Source organism: Panthera tigris, chromosome E2 (assembly GCF_018350195.1).
Source record: "Panthera tigris isolate Pti1 chromosome E2, P.tigris_Pti1_mat1.1, whole genome shotgun sequence".
Lineage (NCBI taxonomy): Eukaryota > Metazoa > Chordata > Mammalia > Carnivora > Felidae > Panthera > Panthera tigris.
The window spans coordinates 482,404-493,924 of NC_056674.1; the positions used below are offsets into that span (position 1 = coordinate 482,404).

General features: G+C 56.1%; 1 protein-coding gene across 3 annotated transcripts; it reads right to left on the reverse strand.

Annotated features, from left to right (window-relative positions):
* Positions 1-622: 622 nt before the first annotated feature.
* Positions 623-11,195, reverse strand: LOC102965739 (zinc finger protein 135). 3 transcript variants are annotated; one of them, XM_042969875.1, is made up of 4 exons: positions 11,110-11,195; positions 9,586-9,670; positions 6,828-6,954; positions 623-3,484 (listed from the first exon to the last, which is right to left on the reverse strand). In XM_042969875.1, exons 2-4 carry the CDS (start codon positions 9,616-9,618, stop codon positions 1,779-1,781), a joined length of 1,866 nt encoding a protein of 621 aa, XP_042825809.1. In that variant the 5' UTR covers positions 9,619-9,670; positions 11,110-11,195; the 3' UTR covers positions 623-1,778. The 3 variants fall into 3 exon arrangements, with proteins under 3 accessions (XP_042825809.1, XP_042825810.1, XP_042825811.1); XM_042969876.1 differs by lacking the exon at positions 11,110-11,195 and adding an exon at positions 11,043-11,074; XM_042969877.1 differs by lacking the exon at positions 11,110-11,195 and adding an exon at positions 10,871-10,920.
* Between the last annotated feature and the right edge of the window lie 326 nt (positions 11,196-11,521).

The following is an 11,521-nucleotide window of genomic DNA, read 5'->3' on the forward strand; positions in this document are numbered from 1 at the left end:
TAATGAATGTTCTGTTAAGAATTATATTCCTAGAGAGTCTGAACTATGCGCAATTGGCATGACGTATTTTCTACACTGGATTCAGGGGTAGGAACCTGGTTTCCTTGAGAACAAGAAGCTACCTACACAAGGATAGAAGCACAGGGAAAGGAGGATATGTGTAATAATGGGAGGGGGACAAAATAGCTGCCCAGGGACCGAAGCTGAGCTGTCCTGTCCAGGATAGCCACTGGCCAGCTACGTGTGGCAAATGAGCATGTGAAAGGAGGCCACAGCCAAATGAGATGTCCTGCAGATGTAAAAGAAACTGGATTTGGAAGTTATAGTTAGTATACAAAAAGCAAACAAAACATCTCATTAGTGGTTTTTCATACTGATGTGTTGAAATGGTAACATTTGGGATATGTAAGGACAGATATTAATTTCACCTGTTGCTTGCTTTTTATTTATTTTTTAAATGTATTTATTTATTTTGAGAGAAAGAGGGCATGCGTGGGGGAGGGACAGAGAGAGAATCCTAAGTAGGCTCTGTGCTGTCAGCCCAGAGCCCGATGTGGGGCTCGATCCCACCAACTGTGAGACCATGAACTGAGCCGAAACCAGAGTCAGACACTCAACCGACTGAGCCACCCAGGCACCCTTCTTCTTGCTTTTTAAATAGGACTATTACAATATTTAAATTTACCAATGTGGCTTGCATTTTTACTGGAGACTGCTGTTTTCTTAAGTGGCTTTTAAGTGACTATGACATTCCAAAAACAAAAACAAAAAACTTTAAAAGAGAAGAGGCATTCCACAAGCATAGTGAGGACTACTGGAAGACTATTTAAAATACGCTCCCCCAAGGGAGAAATTTCAAGTTAACTGGAAGCTTATATCCCAGCATTGTGATTGGAAAATCAAGCCGACTGATATAACCCTGACGGCTGGTGACCAAATCCAGCCAATGTAACTTAAATATGGGCTCTAATGAGGATGGCAAGTCACCATGCCAAGTGTCATGGTTGTCAGAGAGGCTGCTGTTAGTGAATTCAGGACGCAGTTTAATACTATGGACCTTCAAGATATACAAAAAACAAAAGCTTTTTAAAAAACACTGGGAAAGGGACTCAATGAAAAACAGTCAAGAGAAGATTAACTTGTACATTTCTCAAGAGAGAGAAACCTTGCAAAACATAAGGTTCCAATGTGGAGGTGCTGTTGTTCAGAAGATGGTGGCTTAACAAAGGAAAAAAAATCTTCCTTTTTGTGAATCTTCAACATGTGTTTCTAATGCCTGTGAGTCACCTGTAGAGAAATTCATAGTCGCCTTGCACCATTCATAAGCACGCCAAAGAACGTAATGTGCAATAATGATAGATTCTGCGTGTGGTTCCTGCATATGAAAAGCATTTGTTGGGTTTCTCACCACTTTGCAAACCTCTGGTTTGGAATAGTGTGAATCCTTGGACAGAAGCCATCCCCAGATCCACTACATTCCCCCACGCCCCCCATTTTTCTCTTTTGTAGGTTCTCTGATGTAGCATTAGCGGTCACTCATGACTGAAGGTCCTCAACTCCACACTTCCTACCACTGTTTGGACGGGCCGATATCCGGGGACGGATGACCTAGAGCTCGGTATTCCCACAATCATTTCCGTCATTCCTCTCTAAGGGTGCGGGAAGGCTTGCTTGTGCATATATTTGTGTTGTTTCCGTTAGGAATGAGGGGGCCAAGTTTGGTAAGGGATGAGCTATGACTTAAGGCTTTTCCGGGTCCGAGCAAATGTGAGGCGGGCCTACCCAGTATGAGTTCTCTGGTGCTTGGTGAGGGACGAGCTGTGTGTGAAGGCCTTCCCGCAGTCCCTGCACTCATATGGCTTCTCTCCCGTGTGGATCCGCCGGTGCTGCGTGAGGTGGGTGCTCTGCCTGAACGATTTCCCACAGTCCCGACACTCGTAGGGCTTCTCCCCGGTGTGTGTGCGCTCGTGCTGGCTGAGCGACGAGCTGTGACTGAAGGATTTTCCGCACTCATTGCAGCCGTAGGGCTTTTCCTTGGTGTGGATCCTCTGGTGTTCCACGAGAAGGGAGCTCTGGCTGAAGGCCCTGCCGCACGCGTTACACTCGTACGGCTTCTCGCCCGTGTGCGTCCTCTGGTGCTGCACGAGCGGGGCCAGCTGGCTGAAGGCCCGGCCGCACTCGCGGCACTCGTAGGGCTTCTCGCCCGTGTGGATGCGCTGGTGCTTGGTCAGGGACGAGCTGTGGCCGAAGGCCTTGCCGCAGTCGCCGCACTCGTACGGCCTCTCCCCGGTGTGGACCCTCTGGTGCTGGGTGAGGTGCGTGCTCTGGCGGAAGGCCTTGCCGCACTGGCCGCACTCGTACGGCTTCTCCCCGGTGTGCGTGCGCTCGTGCTGGCTGAGGGACGAGCTGTGGCTGAAGGTCTTCCCGCACTCGTTGCAGCTGTAGGGCCGCTCGCCCGTGTGGATCCTGCGGTGCTCGGTGAGCAGCGTGCTCTGGCTGAAGGCCTTGCCGCAGTCGCCGCACTCGTACGGCCGCTCGCCCGTGTGCGTCCTCTGGTGCTGCACGAGCGGTGTGATCTGCGTGAAGGCCTTGCCGCACTCCAGGCACTCGTAGGGCTTCTCGCCCGTGTGGATGCGCTGGTGCTTGGTCAGGGACGAGCTGTGGCCGAAGGCCTTGCCGCAGTCCCCGCAGCGGTACGGCCTCTCCCCGGTGTGGACCCGCACGTGCTGGCTGAGGTGGATGCTCTGGCGGAAGGCCTTGCCGCACTCGCCGCACTCGTACGGCTTCTCCCCGGTGTGCGTGCGCTCGTGCTGGCTGAAGGACGAGCGGAAGCTGAAGGCCTTGCCGCACTCGCCGCACTCGTACGGCTTCTCGCCCGTGTGGGTCCTCTGGTGCTGGACCAGCGGGGCGATCTGGTTGAAGGTCTTCCCACACTGGGGGCACCGGTAAGGTTTCTCGCCGGTGTGGATCCTCTGGTGTTTGGTGAGTGCCGAGCTGTTTCGGAAGCCTTTCCCGCATTCGGGACACTCGTAAGGCCTCTCTCCCGTGTGCGTTCGGTGGTGCTCGAGGAGTGCCGAGCTGTGACCGAAGGCCTTGCCGCACGCCTGACACTCGTAGGGCTTCGCTTTTGCGTGTGTTTTCTGCTCGGCGTGGAGCCCTGGGTCTGGCTTCCCCCTCCCGCCGCGCGTCCCCGGCACGTGGAGGCCTTGCCTTTCTGGAGTCATCGGCTGAGTTGGGAAGTGGGGGCTCAGACTGAAGTTTCCCCCAAACCCATCCCCCTGCTGCTGCTGCTGCTGCTGCTGCTGCATGGGTGTCTTCACCACACGGCTCCCTCGACTCTGTCCGCGGCAGCCCTCTGCATCGTCACCCTCTGAGTACCACAGACTATCCCACAGGAACCTTTCTGCCAGGGCACTGGTACGTATTCCTTCAGTGATGTCTTGAGTTGGGGTGGACACTTTGGTTTGGGGTCTGGTTTCCAAATCTGGAAGAAAAAAAACCCCGGAAATGTTCCTTAATTTCTGTTTGGGGGGAAGGGTTTGGGTTGGGTGGGTGGATGGATGGAAGGATAAAACTGATGGTTTTGGGGGAGCCTCAGTCAGTTGTGTCCGACTTCGGCTCAGGTCATGATCTCACGGCCGGTGAGTTTGAGCCCGCGTGGGGCTCTGTGCTGACAGCTCAGAGCCTGGAGCCTGCTTCAGATTCTGTGTCTCCCTCTCTCTCTGCCCCTACCCCGCTCATGCTCTGTCTCTCTCTCTCAAAAAAAAAAAACAAAAACGCACATTAAAAAAAACCTGATGGTTTTGAAAGGCTCAAGGCACAAGTGACTTTAACCATTCAAAAATACAGTTTTGCAAATCAGGGAAGGAATGCAAGCAGGAGAGGAAGCTCTGAGAGCGGTCAGGGGTCGGGTAGCTGGCACAGGGGCCTGAGTGGGGCTTGCAAGGGGAACACAGAGAACGAGGCAGGGAGGCAATGCGAGGCAGACAGAGGGCATCCAGGGAAGCTGTGGACAGACGCCCCAGGCTGGAAGGAGCGGAGCGATGGCTAGGCCGCAGCGAAAGCAGCCTCCCATGGCACCAGGTGGCAACGGAGGAAGAGCCGTCTCCCAGGTGAAGGACCACCCGGCCCAGCTCTCCCACTGACAAGGTCCGCTTTCTGCCTGGCGGTCTCTGGCTGCTGTTCCACCTGCCCCTGATGTGAAGAAACGCATCAGCTCCCCCAGACTGGAGGCCGCTGAGAGGCGCATCGCCGGAGGATGGCTAAATGACCGAGCTGTCTGGGAGGACTTGGATCTGGTCTGCTGGGTCCCTCTCACCATCTGAGAGTTCCCGGAGGGCAGGCCTTCTGTCCACCTGGGTCACCCCTGCACCCACGCCTTCAGCTGAGGCCAGCAGACACGGGGGACGAACAAACAAACGTACCCCGCCCCGCTCCTTGCTGGCAGGACTTCCTGCCCCGGTACCCAGCCCCTTCTGCACGCCGAGCCCTCGCGCACGCCGCCCCCACCCCAACACCGGACTGGCCCGAAGGTGTGATATGGGCACTGTGCCCATTTAGGTTATGCTCCAGTGAGGTGTTGAGGGAGAAAAAAAAGAGGGGTCAAGCCAGGTGTGGCTGGCAAAATAGAGGCTCCCAAAGATCTCTGTGTTCTAATTCCTGGAACCGGTGAGGAACGGAGGCTGCTAACCCTTGCACATTAGCTAGTCCTCTGAGATTACCCCGGGTGGTCCCAAGGCAACCACGAGGGTTCTGGAATGTGCGAGAAAGGCAGGAAGGCCAGGGCCAGAGGGACATAAGACCTGAGGGCCGTGCTCAGTTGAGAGACGGACGAGGCCATGCTCAGCTGGGAGACGGACGGACAAGGAATGTGAGCACCTCTGGAAGCTGGAAAGTGAAAGGAGCTGGGTTCTCTGCAGGCCCCACGGGAGGAGTGCTGCCCTGCTCACACCTGGAATGTAGCACAGAGATGCCCACTTCGGACTTCTGACCTCTAGACTGTACGATAATGTGCGTTGCTTTAAGCCATGAGGTTTGTGGCAATTTGTTAGAGGAGCCATACGAAGCTAATATTCTAGGTAAGGGCTGGTTACCCCTTTTGCCGGGGAGACTCTGTCCTGACCCTCTCCCACACGCCGGCCATTCTTTCTGGGCCCTGGCGATGGGCCGTTGCTTAAACAGGGTCAGGGCCTGACACCAGGGGAGACTGCCTGCCAGTGGGCAGGATAGCCTCACTGCCCAAAGAGTCGGTATCGGTCTCAGGAGCTGGATAAGGTGTAAGAAGAGCAGAGCCCCACAGGCACGTGGAAAAGCCCAGACTGGATCCATGGGCCCACAGATACATGAGTCATAAACGCTTCTGTGGTTTAAACTGCTGAGGCCGCCGAGTTTGTTACGCATTAAGAGTAGGCTGCTGCCCACCCTGGTGCCTTTGCACTTGCTGTTCCTGCTGCCCAGAACTCTGTCCTCCCAGCTTGTTTCATGGCTGCACTGTTCTCATGACTCAGGCTTCAGCCACATGTCGCCTCATCTCTGCTCAGGTCCTCCCCACAACCCTGGCGTCTGCCTCATGACCTCCTTCACTTCCTCAGCACTCATCATGTGCCGTGAGCATCTTGTGCAGTTATTGCTTTACCTATCGTGTGCCCCTTCCCTCACCAAGAACGTAAATTCAGTGAAGATGAGGGCTTGGTCTCAGCCACAGCAGAACAGGTGCTTGGTGCACATTTACTAAAAGACTGAGTAGTGGGGCGCCTGGGTGGTTCAGTCAGTTAAGCGTCCGACTTTGGCTCAGGTCATGATCTAGTGGTCTGTGAGTTTGGGCCCCGCGTCGGGCTCTGTGCGGACTGCTCAGAGCCTGGAGCCTGCTTTGGAGTCTGTGTCTCCCTCTCTCTCTCTGCCCCCTTCCCCACTCACACTCTGTCTCTGTTTCTCTCTCAAAAATAAACATAAAAAAAATTTAAAACAACTGAACAGTCAATTTGCTCTGAAGAATGTGAGAGCAGACATGGAGAGTGCCCGGGGCGTGACTGGGGCCCTCCCAGCCCTGCAAGGCTCTCCCCTCACTGCGCACACGCCTCTGGGAACCCCGTCGTCTACCGCTCGTGGTTCCTCCTGCTCCAGCAGGGAGACAACATCCAGCTTCGGGAGCCAGCGTCTTGCCCAAGGGGAGACCCGCAGAGTACACATTTGTGTTCCCCGCCCCTTCCCGCCCCTCCATCCGCTCCACCTTCAGTCTTCCTAGACCCAATCGGATGCAGGTCCCAGAGGCCACAGTTGTAGCCCCCTTAGGACCCCCACCCCTGGCTGTGGGAGGATGTGTGACCCAGCCCGGGCCAATCAGGCTCTGCTGCTTCTCCTGCCCGCCCTGGCAACAGTGACCAGTGTGGAGGGGACCTGGCCACCACACCAAGACAACCCAGGGGCCTTCCATGGGTGCCCAGGACACAGGCCTGGTCTTTTCCGCTGGTCTCAGACATGGAAGAGGCACCTGGGCAGCTCTCTTCTTACCATCAGAGGGGCCCACCTGCAAATGGAGGCAGAGGGAGGTAGAGGGAGGAGGTGGGGAGGGAGGGGGCTCCTGACAGCACCACAGGAAGACTCAGGTAGGTCTACCTTGGCACCCACTCTTCCCCTCTTACCTCATGATTTTCTGCTTCTGGCATTTTCAGTGGGATCTGCAACATGCGACCAAACATCGGGTCTCTAAAGCCCAAAACTCATTCTAGGTGTTTGCTTTTATGGCCTAGAACTATCCCAACTTTTGACCCAGAAGAACCAGAATCTGTGCTGGGGGCAGACCAGCGGGGGCTCGAGTGTAGCCTTACCCACGGAGACCAGGAGCCTGAAGGTCTCCAGCATCACATCGCGGTACAGGGTCCTCTGGGCGGGCTCCAGCTGCCCCCACTCCTCCTGGGTGAAGTCCACAACCACGTCCTCAAAGGTCACTTGCTCCTGAAACATCACACGCAAATGTCCTCACCCAGGCCAAGCCCGGCGATAGCTGCTACCGTGAGCAGTTGGTGAACAGAGACATGAGCCAGGCTGATTTTTCTCAGGTCTGAGGATTTGGGCCAGGTTTTCCCGTGGGACTGGGGGGTTCTGCTGGAGGAAAGGGGGTCTGAGGAGAGAAGAGGACATAACCCAGTCGTGCAGACACAGGATCCCCGAGATGCCATAATGGTGGTGACTGAGAGAGGGGTATCAAGGAGCCCCGGGGGGGGGGGTGCTGAAAGCCTCCCACGCATCAACCAGAATGTCCACTAGTGTCCATACCTGTAGTCACCAAGCTGCACACTCCTGTAAATCTACACTGTGCATTAACCATAGCTGAATACAAAGTGGGGCTGGGAAGACAGAAAACGGCCAATGCGGTGATGGGAACAAGCAAGTGAACCGGATGTGGGGTCTCCAGTGACAGGACCCCTGGAGACTGTTTCCTACTCTTTAATTTTGGACCTTTGAACACTGGGGTAAAAACACGATCCTCAAGGAGAAAGGCTGATGGTGGGTTCTGGGGGTGTGGGGCAGTTCTGGGGGCATTTCCCATCATGATCACACCTGCACGGGTTTTCTGAAATTCCCACACAAGGCCAGTTTCTTCTACGACTGGATGGAGAATTGATGACTTTCTTGAAGGGACGTGAGGGTCAGGGGCAGACATCCTCCACAAAGGTAGCTTCCATCTCACCAAATCACGTGCTATGGATGGCCGGGGAGCAGAGGAAAAGTCCAGGGCCTTCGCGTATCACTGCCCCATGTGAGGGGGGTGAGGGACACAGGGTGCCCAAATACTGGATCCTGGCCCACCTGGCAGCATCTGTCTCTGCTAAAGCTTCTCTTCCCAAAGGAAGGGAGCTGTGGGGCATGAACTAGGCATCTGGGGTGGGGGGTGGCACTGTCAAGACCCGGCCCTGCACCCAGACGATAGGGCTTCAAACTCCAACCCCAGGTACATCCTTTAATGTTTACTTATTTTTGAGAGAGAGCGCAAAAGACAGAGTGTGAGCGGGGGAGGGGCAGAGAGAGAGGGAGACACAGAATCCGAAGCAGGCTCCAGGCTCCGAGCTGTCAGCACAGAGCCCGACATGGGGCTTGAAACCACGAACCGCGAGATCATGACCTGAGCCAAAGTTGGACACTCAATCGACTGAGCTACCCAGGCGCCCCTCAGGTATATCTTTTAAAGTGCTCAGTGCCTTCCTGCCTTCATCCGTAAGTTGGTGAGGACATCCTGAGAGGGCTGTTGGAAGGAGTGAAGGAATTGACATGATGCATTTACCCCAGGCCTGGCAGTGTGTGAGCCACCATGCAGACAGGCATGCCGGAAGACTTGGAAGTTTTAACTTTCTTTTGCCAATTTCCCTATTTCCCCCACATTTTCCAGACTCAGTAGGTCTCAGTGGTTATCTGCAGAGACTTACTGAATACAGGGTCACTGTTCTGGGCACCACAGATGCCATGGAAACGAGACACGCACCTGGCCTCATGGTACCTGTGTGCTAGCTGCAGGGTCAGGGAGCTGGCCAAAACTCAAATCCCAGGAGGGGTTAGTGCTCCAGTGAAAATGGGAGGGGCGCTTCTGGGGCAGCCGTGCAGATGTCTGCAAGGGCCACGAAGGCAGCAAGACACGTGCTGAGCACTGGAGGCCCCACTGGGGGCAGGGGGTCTGAGGCCGGGCTCAGCCACTCCCAGCAGCGGGGCCTCAGGGTTGTGACTTGTGTCCGTGCCTGTTTCCTCACTGCCACCTCATGGGGCTGATGTCGGGGTAGAATAGGGTGAAATGTGTCCAGCGCTGACCACAGGGTTTGGCACCTTTACTGTTCCACCCGTTCACTGAGTGCCTACTGTGCGCTGGGCCTTTGCGTGTGACAAAAATGGTCAGAACTGCTTCCCAAGGCCCTAGGCCCCATACAGGAGGCCTAGGAGACTCTGTTCGCCGTCTTCCCATTACCTGTGTGTGCCTGCCCTTCATGGAAATGCTTGGCGTGGTTCCACCTCTAGGCCTTTGCTCATGCTGTTCCCCTGCCTGGAACATGATTCCTGTGGGCCTTGACCTCACTGCCCCTTCCCCTGCAGGTCTCTGTTTGGGGGCCACTTCACAGGGAGGCCTTCTGGGCTATGCTGGTTAATGCCTGGTGCCCAGCCCATCTTCTTCTGGACCTCATTTCTCTGCACGTCACTTGGCACATTTACGTTCCTCACAGGGACTGTGACCCCACGGGGATGGTGAAGATTTGCTCCTCTTGTCTGTTCTTGCACCTGCAATTTCTAGAACAGGGCCTGGGAGGCACCTAGTCCATGGCAGGTGCTAAATAACTGTTGCCTAAGGGACTGGATGGAGATAGTGAGTTGAGAAAGTGCCAGACACATCAGTGGGATGGATGCTGTCTGCCAGAGTAGAACGGGGCAGTTGAGGGACTCAGGGAGATCCCCTCTGAGGCGGTGAGGTGTGAGAACCTCAAGAGGATGACTCTGGACAAAGCACATTCCTGGCAGGGGGCAGAGTAAGGGCGAAGGCCCTGAGAGCAGAATGAGTCTGGCAGGACCTGAGAGGCCTGAGTGTGAGGGTGGTGGTGTACTCACCGGGGCCCCGGCAGTGAGGAGCCCAGCAGTCATTCCCTCCTCCTCTGGCCTCTTCCAGGAACAGCCAGCTCCTCTGCGGGCGGTTCTGGGGAGAGAAGGGAGGCAAGAGACCGGGCAAGTGCCTGTGGTGGCCAGAAACCCCACACCCTGGCATGTGCGTGTGGGAAGGAGGGGCTGTGGCTGTGGGAGCCTGGAGCCCTGCACCCGGGCCAAACCCAACAGTAGTGAAACCTCAGCTTGGCATTTTCCCGGCACCTACTGTGTGCCCAGGGCTATTCCAGGCGTTGTTGACAGATGACCTCGAATTTTCCTACTCCACTTCACAAATAGGAAAAGTGAGGGCCACGGCGGGCAAGGAGCACACCCCCAGTTGCCCAATAGGGTGATGACTATTCCTGTTACCATGACAGAAAGCTAGACAGTTATGGGGTCTTTGGGCATTGTGTGCCTCAGTTTTCCTCTCCCATAAAATGGGAGTGGTGACCTAACAGAGGTTATAGGAATTAATGTGTGGAAAGGGCTGAACATGGAGCCTGGCAGGCAGCAGGATGCACAAGTGAACACAAGAAGTATACACTACTGGTGCTGGAAAGAAAGCCTCTTGCTTCAGTGAGCATCTACTTTGCTCGACATGCAGGCCCTGTTGATGGTGGTTCACAAACTCATCTCTGGCTCAGTGCCCCAAATGAAACTCAGGCCAAAGGCAGTATGCATTTCCCTGGTCTCTCTGAACCTTTCCTTCATGACTCTGATTCTGTCTCATCCCACTTGTGCCCTGTGGTCTTCACAGCAGTTTCCAAGATGGCAGTTATCTTGTTCAGTGATGTGTTGATGGGGTTCTTATCATCTCCCTGACTCCCTGACTCCCTGACTCCCCTGGAGACTCTGGGGGTCGAGACAATGTTGCGGGCTCTTGGATATAGGCTAGGACCTCGCCCTTAGAGCATCTAAACATGTGCTCGCTGAATTAATAAAGGAGACTGGATGGTCCCTACCTTGAAGTCAGTGCTCAATAAGATTTTAATATAAGGAGTCTGTTTTCTGGGTCCCAGGCGGCTGGGATTAAAGTCTTATGCTTTTGGTCTCCCTCATCATCATCATCCTGAGAAGCCCCTCAGCAAGGTGAAGCTCCAGAGGTGACAGTGGGGCCTCAGCCTTCCCCACCCTCCGAACCCCGAACATCCCACCCAAGCAAGGGAGGGATGCAGGCCAGGTTGGCTCCAGTCTCTGAAGGATCGGGCCCGCTAGGATCTCTGATTGTTACCCCGAAGCCGGAGGGTCCCACCTCTTTTGCCAAAGCCAGGTCCCCACCCTGGCCCCAACTCCTCCTCTCGGACCCGGAGACACCCCCACCCCCACCCCCAAACCGGGCCCCGCCCACTCGGTCCCGCCCCCACCGCCCCCGAAGCGACCCGCCCCGGGCCCAAAGCAGGAAAAGGGACTCTACGCAGACGCACGCGGTAAGACCCCTGGATGCCCTCCCGTCTCGGCCTCCTCCGTTCCAGCGACCCCAGTCCCACTTACCAGCCGGACCGCAAGACAAAGGCCGCAGCCGCCACCAGCAGGGTCTGCGCCTGCGCAGGCGGACGCCCAACTACATCTCCCAGAGGGTGGCGCGCGCACTTCCGGTCGTTTCCTTGCTCGGCCGGCCTCCTCCCTGGGCCCTGGCTGCTGAGCTCGGAGTCCGAGTTCGGCCGCGCGGACCCCGCCGGCCTTAGTCTCGCCTCCCTGCCCCAAAGCTCTCCTACGCCGTATTCCCTTGTCTGGTGGCCGGACAAATGCCACGGCCGCCGTTGGCCGGGACTGCGCCTGCGCAGGCGGGCGCTGAACTACAACTCCCAGAGGGCCACGGGCAGGTTCCGTGCGCTTCTGCCCCACCCGTCGTCGCGCGGGACCGGACCCGAGTTCTAGTTTCGACGCCCGTACTTATGGCGCC

Coding starts and splice junctions, on each gene's coding strand:
- LOC102965739 (XM_042969875.1), bottom strand. CDS start 9,618: ATGACTGCTGGGCTCCTCACTGCCGGGGCCCCG. Junction 6,955..9,585: donor TCCTCACTGCCGGGGCCCCG/GTGAGTACACCA, acceptor GTGATGTTTCAG/GAGCAAGTGACCTTTGAGGA. Junction 3,485..6,827: donor CAGGCTCCTGGTCTCCGTGG/GTAAGGCTACAC, acceptor TTTTTCTTCCAG/ATTTGGAAACCAGACCCCAA.